At 34.6% G+C, this 23,756-nt stretch overlaps 1 protein-coding gene across 5 annotated transcripts in view; it reads left to right on the forward strand.

The window, feature by feature from the left end:
• Positions 1-23,756, forward strand: part of CSNK1G3 (casein kinase 1 gamma 3) — a 104,673-nt gene that overhangs the window by 51,510 nt on the left and 29,407 nt on the right. For all 5 annotated transcript variants that reach the window (XM_012505562.2, XM_030818369.1, XM_030818370.1 and 2 more), the window contains exons 5-6: positions 9,579-9,727; positions 11,937-12,171. In XM_012505562.2, coding sequence (XP_012361016.1) covers positions 9,579-9,727; positions 11,937-12,171 — 384 coding nt within the window. The remainder of the gene's footprint in view (positions 1-9,578; positions 9,728-11,936; positions 12,172-23,756) is intronic.

Consider the following 23,756-nt stretch of genomic DNA (forward strand, 5'->3'; position numbering starts at 1 on the left):
AAGTACTGTAAAAAGCAGAAAAGTTAAGTGAATAAATACTTAGAATATTGCTTACTGTATTTTGATATTAACAAAAATAATGAAAATTTGATATGAGTGGGTTAGTCAGTAGTGTAAACTTAATCTCAGCCCAGATAACCAACAGTTTATGTAGCAGATTCTTAGAATTCCTTTTTCTGTCATAGCTAAATTGCTTTTAGAAGAAGTTTTTAAAAATATGTAATACTTCTAATTCTTTAAAGTTAGAGGTCTCTCTGTATGGAAATTTCTACAAGTTTTGCATTGCTAAACATTTACTTATTTATATGTGAATATATACTTACATTGTTACTACTATCATAGCAGATGGAAGTATACAATTTTTTTCTGTTAAAGTTGTAGTTTATGGAGAATGGGTACATTTAAAGAATGTTATGCATTATCACTAAGAAAGAGGTGTTAACTGATAGTGGTTTTAGTTTGGTTTATATGGTGCAGGCATTAGTGTTGTTGTGTGTGGTGTGGTTATTATAGTGTTTTCAGTGATTAATTAATCACATAGGAATCTTAAACAAAAAGCAAACCATACCATTGGATAGGATATTACTAAATATACATAATTTTTGTAATTCCTTGTGCAATAGTAAAAAGATAGAAAGTATAAAACCATGAAAAATTATGAAAATTTCATATTTAATTTTGCTTTAAGTGTTATATAATGCATTGTAAGAAGAAAAGATTTGTAAGCTTGTAGCTTAGGGACTAGGGGGAAGAATCATAGAGTCCATTTTTTCCTTAAATTTTATGGGCCCAAATTGGATAACAACTTAAGTTCTTTTCAGTTTTTGCAACAGTTAAATTTTTACTTGTTTGTAGGTGATGTTATTTTTTTAATGTTTGAATGTTAGAATAATTTCTAAATGTGTAAATTAAATCATCACAGAAAGGACTGTTGCTCTTTTTTACAGTGGGATGACTTGATTCCTTTTATTTGGGGTTAATTGATAGAATTTTACTGCTAAATGCAGATACTGTGGTCTTTTAATGGAAGGACTGTTACCAAGTCCATAACTCAGTAGACCTTTTGGTTCATAGCAGCGCTTACTATTCAGCTAGGACAGCACTTCTAAAACTTTTGGATCTCAGGATTCTCTTATGCTCTTACTCTTTTTGAGTACCTCAGAGCACTTTTGTTGTTGTGAGTTGTAGCTATTGATATTTACCATATCAGAAATTAACACGGAAATATAAAAATGTTGCTATATTTGTTTAAAATAAAAATAATAATGGAGACATTTTAAAATCAAGGCAATTTTGTTGATATACTTTCCAAAACAGAAAAAGTGAGAAAAGTAACATTGTTCTACGTATTTTGCAAATCTCTTTAATGTCTGGCTTAATAGTAAACAGCTAGAATCCCATATCTTCAGCATTTAGTATATTGTGATAACACAAGTCCCATAGTCTCTGGAATGAGAGTGAAAAAAACATTTATGTTATTACAAAATAATTTTGATATTACTGACTTCCTGCAAGGGTCTCACGGACCACCCCTGTCCTCAAGGGCTTCAGGCCACATGTTGAAAACTGTTGACCTAGGAGTATAAGCATTCGTGCTAAAGGTTAAGAATGCCTTAATGCAAAATTACCCTAAAAAAAAAGATAGGGTAATACTGTGTGATAATTCTGTACTTAGCATTTCTAGCCACTATTTAGGTTTTCTTAATCAGAGCTGTTTAAATTAAATCAGGAAGTTTAAATTTCCTAATAAGTTTGTTAGTACTTTTGTTCTAATTCTTCCTATTTGTGTTAGGCTGTTCTTGTGTCGCTATAAAGAAATGCTGGAGTCTGGGTAATTTATAAGAAAAGAGGTTTAATTGGCTCATGGTTCTGTAGGCTGTATAGGAAGCATGGTGCCAGGCATCTGTTCAGCTTCTGGTAAGGCCTCAGGAAGTGTACAATCATGGCAGATGGCAAAGGGGAAGCCAGCTATCACGTGGAGAGAGTGGGAGCAAGAGAGAGAGAAAATGAGGGGGAGGTGCAACACACTTTTAAACCAAATCTCATAAGAACTCAAAATCATGAGAACAGCACAAACCCATGAAGGATCTGCCCCATTGACCCAATTGACTCCCATCAGGCCCCACCTTCAACACTGAGGATTATAACTCAATGTAAGATTTAGAAGGGACAACACCCAAACTATATCACTATTTTACATTTTACATGAAGAATTCTAGACCTGAAAATGGATCATGATATTACTATGAAATGGATCATGATATTATTTCCTTAATGGTCTAATTAACTAATACTTATCTGTAAGGAACTGAAGTATTTAAAAACTTGACACAAAGTACCAAGCAGTCTTTAATAGTTCCTGTGTATTACTGTTGTGTGACCTAATTTTGTTTTGTCACTTGAAGGGAATACCAACATATAAAATGAGATATTTAATGAAGTGAATTTTGGAGGAGTGAGAGTGAGATTGTATTTTCAAATACGTTAATTTTGTATTCATACTCCTTGAGCTTTTCTTGGGAAAAAATAAACTTCTCTTGAAAAGTAAAGATATTGGAAATTATCAGACATAACTTTCATGAATTCACAGTGGATAGCTTTTTATATTAGTATCAAATAAAAATAATTTTTGAACCACTGGAATGGGTGGAGTAAGATTTTATAATTGAAAATTCACTGGGTATAAGAACAGACCTTCTTTCTGAGCCTCTCATGCCCTCTTTTTCCTTACCTCTCCCATTTCTAAAACACCTCTACCTTGTGATCTAACCTACCATTTACGTTGCTGTGGTGGTTTTGGTTTGTTTTTGCTTAGGGTATACCCTGCCTCAACCTCTGTTTGTTAATTGCTATTCTTCTTAACTCTTAAAAATTTAAGTTGTTTGCTCAGTGATAAAAAAAAAACTGGACAGACTTGTTCTGGGAAATAAAATTATAGTTTGGTGTAAATATCATTTTAAGTTTTTCTTTGTGGTCCTAGAATCTTTAAAGTAAGCACTTTTTTTCCTGATTGCAAAAATAGCATACGTTTGTAATCAAAATTAGGAAAAGTTTAAAAAAAAAAGTGAAAGCAGAAATCACCAGTGCTTCCAGTAATGTTAGCTTTCTGCTTTTTTCTTGTGTTATCTTTTCTATTCGTATGTATGTTTAATGACTGTATTAGTCTGTTTTCTTGCTGCTGATAAAGACATACCTGAGATGGGGCAATTTACAAAAGAAAGAGGTTTATTAGACTTGCAGTTCCATGTGGCTGGGGAGGCCTCACAATCATGGCGGAAAGTGAAAGGCACATCTCACTGGCAGACAAGAGCTTGTGCAGGCAAACTCCCGTTTTTAAAGCCATCAGATCTTGTGAGACTCATTCACTATTACGACAACAGTACAGGAAAGACCCAGTCCCATAATTCAGTCACCTCCCACTGGGTTCCTCCCATGACGTGGAACTGTGGGAGTTACGATTCAAGATGAGATTTGGGTGGGGTCACAGCCAAACCATATTAGTGACTCATTAGAAATGTTTTATTTTAAGGCCAGGCGTGGTGGCTCATGCCTGTAATCCTAGCGCATTGGGAGGCTGAGGTGGGTGGCTCACTTGAGGTCTGGAGTTTGAGACCATCCTGGCCAACATAGGGAAACCCTGTCTCTACTAAAAATACAATAAAAAGATTAGCTGGGCATGGTGGCAGGTGCCTATAATCCCAGCTATTTTGGGAGGCTGAGGCAGGAGAATCACTTGAACCATGAAGCGGAGGTTGTGGTGAGCTGAGATTGCACCACTGTATTCCAATCCAGCCTGGGCAATAGAGTGAGACTCCATTTTTTTAAAAAAAATTTAAAAGTAATACATGGTTTAAAACAACAAAAATTGTAATCAGCAGTATTATAAGAAGTAAGTAATAAAAGTTTGTCTTTCACAGTTATCTCCAAAGATAGTTGAAGGCTGTATTATATTCCATAATATGGGTATGACATATTAGGTTGGTGCAAACATAATTGCAGTTTTGGGCTGTGAATTTTAAATCATTATGACTGGTCTCAAGCGCATCTTTATTAATCAAAATAGGAACCATTACAGTTAACACATTTTTGCCAACAAGAAATAAGTGTTTATTCGTGTAGCATAAAAATCGGTGCTTCGGGATTTGATGACCTCTTGGAAAGCATTTTTACTGTATCTTACTGGTTGTGGAAACGTTTTCCCTGTAAAACGTTGTCAAGATGCTTGAAGAAGTAGTAGTTGGTTGGCAAGAGGTCAGGTGAATATGGCAGATGAGGCAAAACTTCATAGCCCAGTTTGTTCAACTTTTGAAGCATTGGTTGTGCGATGCACAGTCGGTGTTGTGGTGGAGATGAATTGGGTCCTTTCTGTTGACCAATGCCAGCTGCAGGCATTGCAGTTTTCGGTGCATCTCATTGATTTGCTGAGGATACTTCTCAGATGTAATGGTTTCGCTGGGATTCAGAAAGCTGCAGTGGATCAGACCAGCAGCTGACGACCGGACGTGACTATGACCTTTTTTGGTGCAAGTTTGGCTCTGGGAAGTGCTTTGGAGCTTCTCGGTCCAACCACTGGGCTGGTTGTCACCGGTTGTCATATAAAATCCACTCTTTGTCTCACATCACAATCCGATTGAGAAATGGTTCATTGTTGTTGTGTAAAATAAGAGAAGATGACACTTCAAAATGATGTTTTTTAAAAAATGTTTGCTCAGCTCATGAGGCACCCACTAATCGAGCTTTTTCACCTTTCCAATTTGCTTCAAATGATGAACGACCATAGAAAGGTCGACGTTGAGTTCTTTGGCAATTTCTTGTGTAGTTGTAAGAGGATCAGCTTTGATGATTGCCCTCAGTTGGTCATTGTCAGCCTCTGATGGCCAACCACTATGCTCCTTATCTTCAAGACTCTTGTCTCCTTTGTAAAACTTCTTGAACTGCCACTGCACTCTATGTTTGTTAGCAGTTCCTGAGCCAAATGCATTGTTGATGTTGCATGTTGTTTCCACTGCTTTACGACCCATTTTTGAACTTGAATAAGAAAATCACTCAAATTTGCTTTTTGCCTAACATCATTTCCACAGTCTAAAATAAATTTAAAATAAACAGCAAGTAATAAGTCATTAGCAAAAATACATAAAAAGAGAAACACGCATTAAAATGATGTATAACATGACGACATTTAAGAATGTATTCCAGTATCAAACAGCAATTTCCAACAATGCAAAAACTGCAATTACATTTGCACCAAGCTAATAATTTGTTTAATTAGCTTAGAGTTGGTGGATTTTTAGATAGCTGCCAATTCTTTTTGTAACTATAACAAACGATGAAGCTTGAACATGATTATATGCATACTTATGCTTACTTTGAAAATGATAGGGTAATTTTCCTCCAAAAGCAAAAGGATAGAGTAATTTTCCTCCAAAAACAAAAGGATAGGGTAATTTTCCTCCAAAAATGTGCTGCTTTCTATTCTCATCAATGTTTTAACCTACAACTGTGTCAGTTTTGACTAATTAATTTTTAAATTATGAATATGCCTTTGAAACTATACCAAAATTTGACAAGTGGTCATTTCTTAAAGGTCAATTACAATGTAGAGTATAGAAATCATACCAAAAAACTTTTTCTACTCTCATACATTAAAATCCATTGTAGTTTGAATGAACCATTTGTGACTACATGCATTATCTTTTGGAGGACACTGGTTCATTGAGTTATGCATGTATTTCAAATACTAACACATTTCACTACCCAACATTAAATCATAATAGCTAATATCACCGCAATTTCATCAGAACAAGTTTTTAAGTATTGGAAAACTGTCAAGGTCATCATAGCATATAAAAATGTTTACAAAATTCGAATTGCTTGAAAGCTTTAATTTTATTATTGGTAATAAATGTCAGTTTTTCTTGAAGTAAGAGTCTCTTCATTCATTCTTGAGAATGCTTTTTATTTATTTATTTATTTTGCTTCATTGTACTCTTGAATAGAAAAGGTAAAAGTGGGTGTTCTTGTCTTGCTCTCAGTCATTAATGGAAAGCATTCAATCTTTCACCCTTAAATGTGATGTTAGCTGGTAGCTTTTCCTAGATTCCCTTTATCAGATTTAGAAACCTTCTGTTCCAAGTTTTTGAGTGTTATATCAAATGCTTTCTTAGCACCCATTAAGATGATCTTAAGGTTTTTGCCATTTCTTCTATTATTATGGTGAATTATATTGGTGGATTTTTGAATATTAACCCAACTTTGTATTCCTGGATTAAAACATTCTTAGCATGGTTTCTCATTCACTTATGTATCCGTAACGCCCAACCCAGTCCCATAAAGATATAGTATATGTTCATTAAGTATTTATTCAATTAATTAAGACAGTGAAATTCCCTAAATGGTTTTCCTGTTTTGGAAACTGTTGAAAACTTTTGAAAAAACCAGTCATTTTATAAACCAAAACATACTGCTATCTATCTTATTCAGCAGTCATTTCTCAACATTAACTATTGGGAATATAGATGGTGATTCAGAAGGTGATTCAGAAGGAAGCAGAGAACCTTTTGACAGTCCTTTTTTTTTTTTCTTTCTTTTTCTTTTTCTTTTTGAAACAGAGTCTTGCTGTGTCAGCCAGGCTGGAGTGCAGTGGCATGATCTTGGCTCACCGCAACCTCCACCTCCTGGGTTCAAGCAGTTCTCTCGCCTCAGCCTCCCAAGTAGCTGGCATTACAGGCACGCGCCACCACGCCTGGCTAACTGTTTTGTATTTTTAGTAGAGGTGGGGTTTCACCATGTGGGCCAGGCTGGTTTCGAACTCCTGACCTCAAGTGATCCACCGGCCTCAGCCTCCCAAAGTGCTGGGATTACAGGCATGAGCTACCGCACCCAGCCCGACAGTCCTTTCATTGAATAAGTTCAAAACCATTTTATTTTTACATTTTGTGTATAGTTCTAACAAGCTTTGATCTGGTTTCCATGCACCCTGCATATCAGAAGTAACAAACTGGAGTGGAATAAGTTATTAGAGATTGTTAAATTGAGAGGATGTAAATTAACAACTTTCAGCGGCAGAGAGGGGAAAAAGCATTATGGAAAGAATTTTCAAAGCTTAGTAGCTGAGAGCTATCGATGTTGTGGTAGCTGAGAGCTGTCTGTAAATCTTAATTGCATCTCCAGCCTCTTAATGTATATAGCATTGTAAAAGCAGGATTTTAGAGTTGGACTAAACTTAACAAGCCTCTCATTCCCTGTTTTTGAACCTTTTCTCCACCTTTACACATGTGAGGGGTAGATATGACAAATACATATAAGAGTGGCTGTGGTAGGAGTGTCTTTGATTCCCAGTAGCAAGAGGAGATGGAACAAGCGTGTGTGATGTGTGTGTGTTTGCAGGGGGTGCTGATATATACACGTTGGGGTGTATCAGAATCTCCGTTTCTGGGAAGGGCACCATGTATGCAGTTTGAATTTATATCCATTCCTGATATGATTACACTATCTTTTTTTTTTTTTGAGAAGGAGTCTTGCTCTGTCGCCCAGGCTGGAGTGCAGTGGCGCAATCTCGGCTCACTGAATCTCCACCTCCTGGGTTCAAGTGATTCTCCTGCCTCAGCCTCCCGAGTAGCTGGGACTACAGTGATTACACTAGCTTACCTTCCCACCTGCAAATGTTCTGCTGCTTCACTCATATTCATATCCGAGAAATACTTGTCTTATCCAGATCACTAATATTATTATAGATAAGTAAACCGAGGCCCACTTGAGAGGTTGAATGACAAGCTAGCCACACAGCTGATGAATATTAGGTTAGACTAAGAATGTAGTTTTCTTGGTTTTTAGTTCAGTGTTTTCTGTTCCGTCCTGCAATAATTTATATTCAAAATAATAGGGTAAATAATAAGAATGTTATATTTAAAAAATGTTTTATTAAAAAGAATGAGAAGTTTTCATTAGATTTGTTTTCTCTTTCAATATACTGAAAAAAATCACTTGGAAGTAAAACAGACATTTGTGGTGGAAGAAGATAAATGCAGTGTTAAGTGTCAAACTAAATAATAGAGAGGGAGACTGTCTAAAAGAAAATGATAGTTATTTAGGAGTGGGCATTACAATGGGAATATATGTGAGTATATTCAGGGAGGTAAAGGAAGACAAGAGTTTTTAAAGGAAAAATGAGGAGGGTCACATAAGTTGTTTTGGGAGAGTTACCCTTGGCTACAAGGATCATTAACAAGAATGGCATCAGTCCGAGGTTGGACAGGCAGTTCCTGGGCAGATGTCCTCACAGAGTAATTTTTTGTAAGGTTGTGGTGGCTTTTGTTCCAGGTTGTGGTTTTTGCAGTCTTTTGTGGTAGTTCTTCTTATCAGGCATATATATGTGTGAGGACCCTCCCTTCATCTCCTTCCCTAGCTCTGTTGGTCAGGGTCTTAATACAAGTGACTCTGTTTTGATTCTGACAGCTTCCATGTAAAGTAAATTGATCACTTACATTTCAGTTTATTGGGAATCTGTTAGTTCTGAAAATAAAATATAGATGACTTCATATTTGGAGTCTGTATTATTCAGACTTCATATTTGGAGTTTGTATTATTCTATATAGCTTCATAATTATTACTATCTCTTACTGGCTTAAGATGAAAGATTTTATTATCCCACAATTTCTATGGGTCAGGAATACAGACATGGCTTAGCTGGGTCTTCTGTTTAGAGTCTTACCATGTGGAAATTAAGGTGTAAGCCTGGACTACAATCTTGCATGACCCTCAGTGCTCTCTTCCAAGTTCACTGATTCTTGTCAGAATTCAATTCCTCATGGCAATAGAACTGTGGCCCTTACTTCCTCAAGGATTCCTGTCTGGCATGTAGCTGCCTCCACTGCATGGTGGTTTGCTACTTTAAGGCCAACAGGAGAGTTTCTCTGCTGTTTGCAATATCTCTGACTTCTAGACCGTCTTTTTAAAGGCTCACCTGAATAGGTCAGGTCCACCAGGATTCTCTTCCTTTTGATCAACTGACAGTCAACTGATAGGAGTCAACTGATAGGAGCCTTAATTACATTTGCCGTGTAAGTTAGCCTGGTCACAATAGTGAGATCCCAGCAATCATGCTCACATTCAAAGGGAGGGGTTTATACAAGGTGTATAAGCCAGAGGATGGGAATCTTGATAGTGGTGATCTTAGCAGTATGCCTGTCACATGGTTATTAAAGCCAGTAGTGACTCTCTTGTTCAGTAGAACTGGAATCTTTCCTATGTGCTAAGCCTTTCTCCAGGCCATGGAAATATAAAGCTAAAAAGCCCAGCTTTTGTCCAGTATTAAGGTGGTAGAGAGAAACAATGAAGTACTGTTTATAATGTAATTCAGTCATGCAGCTGCAATAAAGGTGTATCCAGGCTACAATGTGAACATCAAAGAGAAGGTATTGGGAGGTTGGGAGGTTTGGTCAGGAAAAGCATGTATCTGGAAAAAGTGTTAGTACTGCTTTAGTTCTTGAAACTATAAAATTTTAAATATCAGTTTTTAAGAGGAAAACCTTAGTATTTAAGATGATGAAATTATTAAATGAGTATTTCTTTTTCCCCAGATGGTATACCTCAAGTTTACTATTTCGGCCCTTGTGGTAAATACAATGCCATGGTGCTGGAACTGCTGGGACCTAGTTTGGAAGACTTGTTTGACTTGTGTGACAGAACATTTTCTCTTAAAACAGTTCTCATGATAGCTATACAACTGGTAAGTAAAATAAGGTATTTGAAGTTGTTTGAACAATTACGTGGTTGTTGGACACAAATTCATATTAAAAGTTTAAAGTTCTGTGATATTGGCTTACAGAGCATTTGACCTAATACAAATGTTTCTACTTTTCATATTTTCTTTCTGGGATCCATGTAACTTAAAATGACTGAGTCAAGTATATTTTATTTGTATAAAAACTAATAATTGCTTTAAGATCAAAGTGCTCAGTTTGCGAATTAAGTTGTTGCTAGCCATTTCTTCATATAAAAGATGAATACTTCAAAAGAGAACCCTCAGAAACATAGATTTTTTTTTTTTTTTTTTTTTTTTGAGATGTAGTCTTGCTTTGTTGTCCAGGCCAGAGAGCGGTGGCGAGATCTTGGCTCACTGCAACCTCCACCTCCCGGGTTCAAGCGATTCTCCTGCCTCAGCCTCCCGAGTAGCTGGGACAACAGGTGCATGCCATTATGCCCAACCAATTTTTTGTATTTTTTGTAGAGACAGGGTTTCACCATGTTAGTCAGGATGGTCTTGATCCCCTGACCTTGTGATCCACCCGCCTTGGCCTTCCAAAGTTCTGGGATTACAGGCGTGAGCCACTGTGCCTGGCCAGAAACATGGATTCTTAATTTTGGTAATAGACTTTATGACCTGGAAAAACAAGAGGCAAACTAATGAGAGAGTGTTGATAAACTACTTAGACTTCAGGGAATCTGTTGGATAACAATTAGAGAGTGATTGTAAGGCAGTTTTGAAATAAATGCCAATAGAAGTGTGCTGCAGAAGTCTCAAAATTGTTTTTACTCATTGACTCATTAATTCGACTTCTACAGATTTATCCTGTGGATGTTTTCATAGGTACTTAAAGCTTTATATGAAAGGATGTTTATAATAAAAAAATGAGAAGCAACCCAAATGTGCAGAAATAACAGGGTTAGTTGAATAAATTAATATCCAGAGGAAAATATGCAGCTATTAAAAAGTACATATTAAAGATTGTTTCATAGGCTAGTTGTGGTGGCTTGTGCCTGTAATGCCAGCACTTTGGGAGGCTGAGGCTAGAGGATCACTTGAGCCTAGGAGTTCAAGATCAATCTGGGCAACATAGGGTGACTCTGTCTCTACAAAAAAAAAAAAAAAAAAAAAGCCAGGTGTGGTGGTGTGCTTGTGTAGTCCCAACTGCTGAGGAGGTTGAGGCAAGAGGATTGCTTGAGCCCGGAGGTTAAAGGTTGAAGCTGCAATGAGCTGTGTGTTCCGTCCTGGGTGGGCAGAGTGAGACCCTGTCCCCGACCCCCTGCCCCCACACACAAAACATCAAAAAAACAAACAACTGCCCCCAAACAAAACAAAACAAAACAAAGAATATTTCATGACCTTGAAAATGCTCATATCATTAATTAAGAATATATAGACATAGAATATTGTATATTATATGCTGCAAAGTTTGTTAAACAAACTAGAATGGCCTGTGTAACTATATGTTTACATTGCATTGTTAACCATGATTATCACTAAATGAAGCAGTTTTATTTTCTTATTTGTAATGCTCTATTTTATGACAGTTTGTACAATGAACATTGAGAATCTGTAAAATAATTAACAAAAATGAGCTATATTATTAATATTAGAGTTGGATTTCAGACTTTTCTAGCTTTATGATCTTCCTAGCTTTAAGATTAATCATTTTTAAATGTTTCATACCTAGGAAAAAGTAAGGGAAACATGTTATGAAAAGAAAAAGATACTGAATAGTGCTGTTGTTTTTATTTAATAGTTTAGACTCTTAAGTTTCTTTAATATACTTCTAAAAGTAGCTTGGTTATTGAACTGATAAGGAAGACTATATTGCAACTTTTTGCATATGTCTGCTTATACTTTTGGGTTCAAGGTCATATCATTATGGCTTTTTGATTTTATGAAGTAGCATCCTCTGAAAGTGTTCACTGAATCAGGCTTACTGATATGAAAGGAATCATAAAATTCAAATACTCTCGTTTAGCAGTGACCATAATAGTAAAGGCAAAGATTTTAAATTGCAATTTGCTATGTGAAGAACGATAGGCTGACATCATTTTACTTTTAAAGGGTTGAAACAATTTCCGATTTATTTCTTTTGTATGTTTTCGTTCTGTCTTGCCTTTATCATACTTGCTTAGGCTAGTCAAAGCCCAAAATAAAACTTCTCTTCTTTTTTTCTTAAACCAAGATTTCTCGCATGGAATATGTCCATTCAAAGAACTTGATATACAGAGATGTAAAACCTGAGAACTTCTTAATAGGACGACCAGGAAACAAAACCCAGCAAGTTATTCACATTATAGATTTTGGTTTGGCAAAGGAATATATTGATCCGGAGACAAAGAAACACATACCATACAGAGAACACAAGAGCCTTACAGGAACAGCTAGATATATGAGCATAAACACACATTTAGGAAAAGGTATGTGTACCTTTCGTAAGTATGGAAGTTTGAATTTAGTAGCTGTTTTTGTTTGTTATGGTTCAGTGTTTGCAGATTATAATAGCTTTTATTATAATTTTCATTTATCACATCTACCTAGAGTTTACTTTCACTTATCTTTTAATAAAACTCTTTGAAAGTCAGTTACTATAGAGTAAATGAGTGACAGCTATCTTTACATTCACTGTATTTTTTGTATTTATGTAACTTGAAGTGTTCAACTTTGATACAGTTATGGGGATGCATTTAATTATTTCTCTTACAAAATATGAGAGAATACCAAATTTTAACTGAATTCAGTGCATGTGGAAATTTTGGATTGAGACTATAGCTCTCCAATATGGCTAGCCACAGAAATAGCAACTAGCCTAATAAGTATAATGCTAACAGCATATACCTTAGAGGTGGGCAGAGCTGTTACCTGTATGCTAACTATGACTTCGAACAAGTTTAACCTTTTTAAGGAGTTTCTTATTGGTAAAATGAGTAAAACAATATCAACTTCACAGGATTTTTTATAGCATTCTTCCTTCACCCAGGTTTGTATTTATCATAATCATATCCCTTAAATCATTTTCATCTGGAACAGTTCCTCAGTCGTTCTTTATGGCTCATGACCTTAATATTTTTTTAGGAGCACAGACTATTTTATAGGATATCTCCAATTTGGGTCCGTTATTTCTTTTTGACTAGATTTGGGTAGGCATTTTGAGCACAAATATCACAGAAGTGATGTGTTCTTAGTGCATCATGTTGGGATCACTTGCTTGGATGATATCTGCCAAATTTCTCTACTGAAAAGTTTCTTGTAGTTAGATTTTGGGATTATGTAAACATGTTGTTCCTCATCAGATTTTTACCCTCTAGATTTAGCATCCATTGATTATTTTCTAACTCCATTATTTCTAATATTTACATTTCCTTATTTGTCAGTTGATATTCTAATGTCAGCAGAAGCTTTCCCTTCTCCCCCAGTTATTGACTTATGTCTATAGGAACTGATTAATTCTTATCTTATTTAATGTAATGTATTGAATGCATTATCATTATTTATTTTGATAGCCAAAGGGTTCCAGATTTGGTCACCGGTTACTCCTTCAAGCTGGCTTCTCTGTCCTTTTGACATGTTCTCATGAATCTTTGAGTACTTTCTTTCATTTGGTGCAGCAAGTTCTTATAAACAAACTCATCTTGCAGTTTCTCTTCTGCAGCCCCATAATCCGTCCTTTTCTCCAAGAAGTTCTGAATCCTTTTATTGGATAATGGTATTTAGAAACCAAGATTTGGCCACTGGATATGCTCAGTACTGTGGTATGTTGTTACTGCCAGGCCCTTTCTGCAGCAGAACTAGGAAATGTTTGTGCATATATGTATATACATACACACATAGAAATATGCCTACATATATATATATATACACACACACATACATATGTTAATATCGGTTAAAAATTTTGAGTTTATACTGATACACTTTTAATTTCAGTCTGTCAGTACAAAATAGTATTTCCCTTTTCTATATTTGTAATTCCCGTCCCTTTTCCATATTTGCATCTTTTTTTTTTTAACCAACAGTGAGAAATCTGGCTATCACTACTTATAATATATTTACTTGTTTTTAGAAGCTGAGGATACTCAGAAAGTAGTTTCAGATTGCCAAATGATACCACTTTATATAGCAAGTCTAATAGAATTATAACATTTGTAATTCTTATTTTATTGAAGAGTTATTTTTTTATTTGAAGTAAAATGTACATTAGGTAAAATATACAACATTTGATTATATAATTTGTGAGTATTGATGAATGTGCAGACTATGTAACCCACACACTATCAAGATTTAGAACACTATCATTATCCTATAGACTTCCATTTTACCCCTCTTAGTCATTCCCCTCCTTTTCTAGAAGCAATCACTGATCTGATTTCTATCACAACAAATGAGTTTTGCTGATTCTATTACTGAATATAAATAGAACCATCCAACTTCTTTTGGTTGGTATAATGTCTTTAAGATTCATTTATGTTGTTGCAAGTATCAGTAGTTTATTCTTTTTTAATGCTCAGTAATATTCCATTGGATAAACATATCACAAACTGCTTATCCGTTCGAATGTTGATGGATATTTGGATTAAGTTTTTGACTTATGTATAAAACTTGTATAATATTCTTACAAATCTTTTTGTGGGCATATTTTTCAGTTTGGTCCTGTGGCAGGTATTATTTAACTTTATAAGAAACTGCCTGTCTGTTCTTGGGAGTGTTCATACCTTTTTTTATTTCCACCAATAATGAATGAGAATTTTGTTTGTTTCATGTTCTTGACAACATTTAGAGTTGTCAGTCTTTTTCATTGTAGCTATTCTAGTGGCCAAGGGGTGGTCTTTTAATTCCTTGTGATTATTGTTTCTGAGATCTGTTTCATGTATTTATTGGCTATTTGTATATCTTCTTTTGAAAAGTGTGTGTCATTTCATTGTTAATTTACAGAGTTCTTTATATATTCTGGGTATAATTATTTTGTCATATATATATGCATTGTGAGTAATTTCTTTCAGTCTTTGCTTGCCTATTCATTTTCTTAATGGTATCTTTTGATGAGCAGAACTGTTAAATATTTTTGAAGTCTAGTTTATCAGTTTTTTTGTTTATGGTTATTGCCTTTTGAATTCTAACAAATCTTTACCTTCATGTAATAAGGTAAACAAATCTTTACCTTCATTACATTTTATGCTTTCTTCTAGAAGCTTTATAGTTTTAGCCTTTTATATCTGTGATCCATCAGAATTGATTTTTTATATGCTGTGAGATAGGGGTTGAGGTTCTTTCTATGATATCATATTCTTTCCTATTGAATTACCTTAGTGTGTTTCTTAAAAAGTCAATTCTAGATTATATTTGCCACATTCAGTATTCGTATCAGAGAAAGTACAAAGTTAATTATCTGCTTTTAGATATTATTCCGCTTTCAGATACTATTAGACATCTCACAACAGATAGACAGAAATGTGAACCAATCAGTATATATCCATCACTGCTGCTCAAAAGTACCTTCAAATACACAATCACAGATTTCGACAGGATCTTGGAGGTCGTCTAATCCAACTTTCAGATCCTGATCTTAGCTTTTCCTCTAAACATTCTCCCCAGCATTAGCTACTCTATAGAGCATGTCCCTGCTCTGCCTCTCAATCATAACTCAATAGGATGTGGCATCTTTCCTGACAGCCGACCTGACTGTAGGCTTATGGTATTTTTTTCTTTTCAGACATCTGAAATGCCTGAAAAATGTAAATTTGCTGTTTTTTTTTTTTAAGAAAAGTAAGTTTCAAATATTTAAAATTATAAAACACAAGTTTTATTCAGTTAATATGTTCAGGGAGTCGCTTTCAATAGCTGACTTTCCCGATAGATTTAAAAATATGATTGGGTAGCTATACAACTTTTGGGATTGTGACTTCTATTAAAACCAGGCACACCTATATTTATTTACATGTTCAGTGTCTGTGAGAAATTTTCATTTTGCGGGAGTTGTTAACAGACTATTTTATAACAACTAACAAAGGTTCACCACTACTTTATTGTGAGACATGAAGTCACAACTTCCCTAGGGCCTAATGTTCCTTATCTGAACAATGGTAAATGTAACAGCATTCTATTTGTAGAAATGGCAAAGTGAGTGTGATATGTTTGTCATTGTTAGGAAAAGTCATCAGTACCTGGGAAATGAGATTTAACTATTATAATGATCTCTCTTTCCTCCTCTTTCAGGAATAAAATAAAAATGTATTTATTTGGCAGGTATAGCAAACAACAAATGCTTAATGTTTACTTTTCCCCATTTATAAACACTCTGCTTCTCAGTTTTCATGTAAAACTCAGGAGTAGGTGGGTAATATTAACAGATAAAAAATTTTGTTTCTAAGATTACATGAATTCCTATTTAAAAAATTAAGAGTAAGCTAAGGTAAAATGAGTTTGGATGCTGAGGAATTAAAGCATTTGGTAAATTGTGATGCCTTTGGATATGGAATACATAGTGGTGTTTTAAGTTTAGAGTACTTGGTTTTGTGAGGAGTCAGGAAGAGATAAAGAAGGAAAAGGAGCAGAGAAAACATGACCTTTTAATGTGATTTTAATTTGTGCATATCTTATTTCTGCCCTTCCTGCTTTGCCTGGATCTTGGTGATTACTTTTAAAGCCTTATCATTCACCCATCTTTCCATCCATTCATTCATTCTTAGGCACTCAAGGACTTCTTGCTCACATGAACTTTTCAAAATAGAGAGTTTGGTCAAAGGAACATTATATGGGTTTGTAAGTATTTTTCCTTTTTGGAGACTGACACTATCTTAGACTTAAAAAGGAAAAAGATGTCCCTAATATAATAATATAGAAGAATAGTGTAAAATCACATAATAGGAATTAACATTTTATTCTTGTAGTATCTGTTGATCTCAACTAGGTGATTTATGTTCAGAAAGCAGACGTTGCAGTTCACATTTGTACCTTTCTTATATCTGCTTAAGTCTCTGTCCAAGATGCAATCTTGATAAAGCTTTGTGTTACAGATGTGGATTTCCATGGTGTCCTTGCATGAAAACTTTCTTTAGTGTTGTCATATTGAATTGTTTTTGTGTCACATCTGATCATGTGTCTGCTTTTTAGTATCTTTTTAAAGACTTTTGTCAGCTGCCTTGAACCTCATAATCTTCCTTTGGATGACTATTTTTCCCTTTTATGTCTTTTTGTTGAAGTCATTTGATATTAAGTAAATAATGTCTATTTCTCTTTGGTGAGTAGTCTTGAAATAAAAATCAAGTCTTTTGTTTTTAAATTTTTATTGATTATTCAAGAATAAAAAAACTAGGATTTGAGGGATAAGTTGGGAGTTGCTTTGTAAGTGTTAATAAAAATCTGTGTTCGTAGAAGAATGATGTTTCAAGCTTCTAACTGGTAAATTCTCTGAACAGGAGAGAAGGAACCACAGAATTATGGTGTTCCAAAAATGCCTTCTTTCTGTGCTATCATTCTGTGGTGTGATTCATATAATTTAATTTCTAGGTTAATTGTCCCAGTTTCTGAGGCCTGCTCTTTAAGCTGCTCACACAGCTTTTTTGCAGTTTAAAAACATGTATTTACATTTTATAATTATATTTTAACAATTAAAATGTATAATTTCTTGTTAGAGTATAATGAACATAATTTATATTTTCTTGATGTTTCAGGGTATAGTTTTTTTTATATGATTACTATTATATAGCAATATTCTCAAGATCAGTTGGAGAAGGTTAGGATGGATATCTTTAAATAAATTTGGAGACAATTTTATTTATACTTTTTAATGGATTCTCTTTTTGTTTTTTGGGTTTTTTTTTTTTTTTTGGCCTTCACCTGTGTTGTCCCTTACTTTTTGATATTGTATGTAGTATAGCTACTGCTGGCAACACTTTGCTTTTCTCTACCTTTGATTTACTTCTTTTGACCTTGTCACCAAACTTCCTAGAATTGTGTCTAAATTAAGAGAACTAGATTTCAAGAGAACTTTAGCAATTAAGTGAATGCATGTACTGGGTTCAGTTGCACAGAAAACTTTTCTTTCTAAGTTTTGTTTATATTACTAGATTAGGTGTTTAGATTAGTGAACTGTTGCTGTGTATTGTCTTGCATAATTGTGTTTTGTTCTTTTCCTTTTTAGGTTTGTTTTGTCTCTTTTTTTTTAAATCCTTGTTATATAATTTTGAAAACTGAGCTCAATGAATCTTGACGAAGGTGTATTTTTTTTTTTTAAGGTAGTGCCAACTAAAGTAACTTTTAATATTTAAGAAGGAAATATAGTGAACCTTTTACTTCCTTGTGGTGGATAACTTTTGTCTTTTTATTACTTAAAAGAAATGATTTACACTTTCTTCAGGGAGAATTTTTGTTGTTTGAGCTGTCTTCTTTGTCTTCCCATGTCTGTACTTAGCTTAGCCAACATGTCTTTTGGCCTCATTGTTTTTCATTATGGTAGAAAATGCAGTAGTAAGTTTATTTTTGCAAATATATGCATGTATCATAGAAAACTTCCTGCTTCTGTGTGAGGCGTCGATAAATTTAGTTAACGAAAAAGGGAATATTTTTCTGTTGAAAATTGAATTGAAATTTCAATTGAAACGGAAACAGTGCTAGGCAAGTGAGGAATGAAATCTGATTTAAAAAAAGAAAAATAAATAATGTTGAGATATAAGAGTAGAATTTTTAAATAGAAAAGCATTGCAGAAGGTTTCTAATCAACGTTTGATTAAGTGATGAAATGCTTTCCAAACTGAAAAAAATGCAGACAAGTGGGCTGAAATCTTGCCCTTCACCTATTAGGTACCTAGTTTTGAAGTAGTCACTTAATCTTTCTGAGCTTTACTTTCCTTATTTGGGGTTACAAATAACTGTTTTCAGTGTAGCTGTAATTTTGAAAGATAGTATATATGAAGCATGGACACAGACTCTTAATACGTGTTGATTATTTTGTATGGTACATATATTCCTGAAGAGGAAAATTTTAATTGACTATGTACCTTTTTAATTGGTTTCAAGACCTATTTAAAAGGACCTTTAATGATACCTATTGTAAAGAAAAATAATCACTTCTGGTTTCTTTAGGTGCTCATAGCAAGAGTTCTTCTTTTTTTATTATCATTATTATTATACTTTAAGTTTTAGGGTACATGTGCACAATGTGCAGGTTTGTTACATATGTATACCTGTGCCATGTTGGTGCGCTGCACCCATTAACTCGTCATTTAGCATTAGGTGTATCTCCTAATGCTGTCCCTCCCCCCTCCCCCCACCCCACAACAGTCCCTGGAGTGTGATGTTCCCCTTCCTGTGTCCATGTGTTCTCATTGTTCAATTCCCACCTGTGAGTGAGAACATGCAGTGTTTGGCTTTTTGTCCTTGCGATAGTTTACTGAGAATGATGTTTTCCAGTTTCATCCATGTCCCTACAAAGGACATGAACTCACCATTTTTTGTGGCTGCATAGTATTCCATGGTGTATATGTGCCACATTTTCTTAATCCAGTCTATCGTTTGTTGGACATTTGGGTTGGTTCCAAGTCTTTGCTATTGTGAATAGTGCCGCAATAAACATACGTGTGCATGTGTCTTTATAGGAGCATGATTTATACCTTAAGAGTTCATATAATGATTCTTGGCCTTGTGGAAAAACATTCATTTTCAAACAGGCCTTTGTAGTTAAATGCTTTAAAAAATGTGAACAGGGTTTAATAAGGGCCAGATTACTGTTGGGAGATTTTTTTCATGTAAAAGAACTGTTAAAGACCCTAGGGGGTGTTCTTTAGTTACTGTGTTTCAAAGAGAAAGCCTTCCTGTGATTTCTGTAACTTACTACGTGGTAAAATTTATTTCCAGATATGTCAGTTGGTGAAAGAACACAAAGAAAGGAATTACAAGGGTAAAGAGCGTTTCATACTGAGTTTCAGTAATGGATTTGTTTTACTAGCTAATATTTATGGCTTGAATTTTGAAATGCTTTGTGGGTTATGAGACTAATACTGTTCTCTGATAGAACCATGTAGGCAAGATCACCTTATGACCGTGGCTTATTGGCACTATGTGCCTAAAGCTTCCCCTTGGATAGAATTCAAAGAGGAATTGCCTTTTATATTGAGTTCCTCTCCTTAACAGAGTCTTACTGTAGGGCTCAGCATACTTTTACATGTACGGTATTTTAAGTTTTTTAAACTATATGCATATAATATATAGGTCTTGCATATACATTGATAAATGTATCCCTACATATTTCCTGTTTTTGGATGCTGTTGTAAAGGTATTGGTTTTAAAATTGAATTTTTGCTTGTTCATTGTGAGTATAGAAATCCAGTTGATTTTTATTTTTATTTCTAGAGACAGGGTCTTGCTCTGTCGCCCAGGCTGGAATGCAGTGGTGCAACCATGGCTGCCTGCAATGTCATCCTCCTAGGCTCAAGGAATCCTCCCACCTCAGCCTCCCTAGTAACTGGGACTACAGGTGCATGCCAACACACCCAGCCACCAGCTAATTAAAAAAAAATTTTAAGTTGGGGTTTCTCTATGTTGCCCAAGCTAGTGTTGAACTCCTGGTCTCAGGCTATCCTCCTGGCTCGACCTCCCAAAAGTGCTGAGATTACAGGTGTGAGCCACCGAGCCTGGCCCCAGTTGATTTTTATATAGTAACCTTGCTAAAACTTACCTACTAGTTGTAATAGACCTTCTGTAGGTTATTTGGATTTTTCTACATATACAATCCTGTTGTCTGCAAAGAGCAATAGTTTTATTTCTTCATTTCCAGTCTGAATATCTGTTAATTTTGTTTCTTTGCTTGTTTGTACTGGCAAGAACTTCCAGTACAATACTGAATAGAAAGGGTAAGAGTGGACATCTTTGTTCGTTCCTGATCTTAGGAGTGTCTTTTATCATTTAAGAATTATTTTAGTTGACATTTTTCATAGTTGTTGTCAGGATGAAGTTGCCTTGTAATTCCTAGTTTGCTGAGATTTTTTTTTAAATCGTTAATACATGTTGGATTTTGTGAAGTGCTTTTTCTGTATCTGAGATGACGATATGATTTATATTTTATTCTATTAATTTGGTGAATTACATTGATTGATTTTTAAAAGTTAAACCAAACCTACATTCCTAGGATGAACCTTACTTAGTCATGAGGTATTATCTTTTTAAGGGTTTCATGTTTATGTTTATGAGGAATATTTCTTGTAGTTTCCTTTAATTGTAATGTCTTTATCTGTTGTTGGTAACAGGGTAATGCAGTGAGTTGGGAACTCTTCTAATCCTGAGTTTGTTTAGAATTGGTATTATTCTTTAACTGTTTAATAGGATTCAGTAGCAATGCTATCTGAATTGTATTTTGGGAAGTTTTTAAATAATAAGTTTAATTTCTTTGATGCAGAGCTATTCACATTTTCTTCTTGAGACAGTTTTAGTTATTAGTAGCTTTCAAGATATTTGTCCATTTCATATAAGTTGTTTAATTTATTGGGTTGTTTCGTAGTATTCTTTTATCATTCTTTTAATATCTGTGGGATCTGTTTTGATGCCCCCTCTTGTTTCTTCTATTATTGGTAATTTGTGTTTCTTTCTTTTAGCCTGCTAAGAGGATTAATGATTTTATTGAACTTTCCAATCCAGCCTTTGTTTTCATTGGTTTTCATTACTGATTGTCCATTGGTCATTGTCTGGTCATTGATTTCCTCATTTGTCATTATTTTGTCCTTCTGTTTATTTTGGGTGGTATTGATATGAAGGCAGATACAGATAAGTTGGTCAGAATACAGAGTCTGAAATAGACTTAGACATAGATGGTCGATTGATTTTTCAGAATGGTGCAAAAGCAACTCAGGGAAAGGATAGTTTTGCCAAGAAACTATATGAGAGTAGCTAGATATCAATATTGAAAAAAATATATCTAAATCGTTACTCCATACCAAAAGCAAAAAAAAATTACTTCAAAATGAATAATAGGTTTAAATGTAGGAACCATAACTATAAAATTTCTAGAAGAAAAAACAGGAGAAAATCTTTGTGATCTTGTGGGTAGAGATTTCCTAGATTGGATATCAAAAAGTATAAAAAATAAGAGGAAAAAACCCTTGATAAATTGGACTTCATCAAAATGTAAAATTTCTTTTAAACATACTCTTAAGAAAACAAAAAAATAGCAAGCTGTTTTCTTGAAGGGAAAAGGTATTGGCAAAACATATCTGAAAATAACTTGTATCCAGAATATACAAGGAACTATTACAACTTTTTAATAAGACAATCCAATTTTTTAAACGGGCAAACACATGAAATAAAGTTCAGTGTTAGTCACCAGTGAAATGCAAATTAAATCAGTTAATCCATACTTTGAAGTTTGCTTTTCTGAAAGGATTTATTACTGCTTACACTTCATAGCCACTAGCATGGCTAAAATTTAAAAGACCATACTGAAGTTTGGACAGGTTTGCAACTGAAACTCCCATACATTGCTGGTAGAAATGTGAAATGACACAACCCCTTTGAAAAACGGTATAGAAGTTTTTTATAAAGTTAAACCAATACTTACAACATCATGTAGCAATCCCCCTTCTAGATATTAACCCAACATAAATGAAAATTTATGTCAACATAGACTAGTACAAGAAGAATGTTCATAACAGCTTTATTCACAGTAGCCCCAAAGGGGAACCTACTCAAATGTCTGTCAACAGATGAATAAACACATTGTAATGTACTACTCAGCATTAAAAAGTAATGAGCTATGGTTGCACATAGCAACATGGATAAATCCTGAAAACATAGTAAGTGAAAGAATTTGGACACGAATCTATACTGTATGATTCCATTCATGTGCACCTGTCTAATCTGTAGTGATGAAGGCAGATAAGTGGTTGCCTGAGGCTGATGGTATTGTGGGGGTTGGGGGAGAATAATAGGCAAGAGACATTAGGAAACCTTTTGGGGCATTAGAAACGCCTCTTGATTGTGGTGGTAGTTATGCAGGTTTGTTTGTTGTTAAAACTTATCAAACTATACCCTTAAGACTACCAGAATCTAATGAAGTAAAATTTTTGTTATAAAAGTTATAACTAGTTTTTTTCATATTCTCATCCCCGCTTTCATTAGTGGATGTAGATGGACTTTAAGGCTACTACTTATTTTGGAAAATTTGCTATTTTTAATAGCATATACTTACATTTTATAATAAAAAGTACAAGAAATAAAAAAACCTCTCCATTATGTCACATTTTAGCATGTGAAATGGGAAGTTGAAATCTCTTCTCTAGTCTTCCAATCTCGTAGCCTTAATGACTATCAATTTTGATGTATACTTCTGCAACTTGCAGTCTGGTGGAAGTATATATATTGATTAAATAAAAACAAACATAATATCTTTAAATCATAACAGGTGTTATTGAAAACAACTGTATTAGTCTGTTTTCATGCTGCTGCTGCTGATAAAGTTAAACCTGAGACTGGGCAATTTACAGAAGAAAGAGGTTTAGTGGAATTACAGTTCCACATGGCTGGGGAGGCCTCACAGTCATGGCAGAAGGCAAGGAGGAGCAAGTCACATCTCATGTGGATGGTGGCAGGCAAAGAGAGCTTGTGCAGGGAAACTGCTTATAAAACCATCAGGTCTCATAAGACTTATTCACTATCACGAGAAAAGCATGGGAAAGACCTGCCCCCATGATTCAGTCACCTCCCACTGGGTCCCTCTCACAACGCATGGGAATTCATGATGAGATTTTGGTGTGAACACAACCAAACCATATCAATAAGTATAGAATATTTACACAGTAAAAATCAAAACCTTTTCTGCCCCTTCATCCTAGTTCAGATCCATACTTTGAAAAGTTTGCTTTTCTGAAAGCATTAAGTACTGCCTAGATAATATGATTGTTCATGTGGATAAAACATCTTGCACATAAACAAACATCCTCTTATTAAAGTATTATCTCATTGGTAGTTAGCATTTTGGTATTATTTTGAAACATCAAGAAATCTTAAGTATTTAACTTCA

The sequence above is a fragment of the Nomascus leucogenys genome, chromosome 2, assembly GCF_006542625.1.
Source record: "Nomascus leucogenys isolate Asia chromosome 2, Asia_NLE_v1, whole genome shotgun sequence".
In the NCBI taxonomy this organism is placed as follows: Eukaryota; Metazoa; Chordata; class Mammalia; order Primates; family Hylobatidae; genus Nomascus; species Nomascus leucogenys.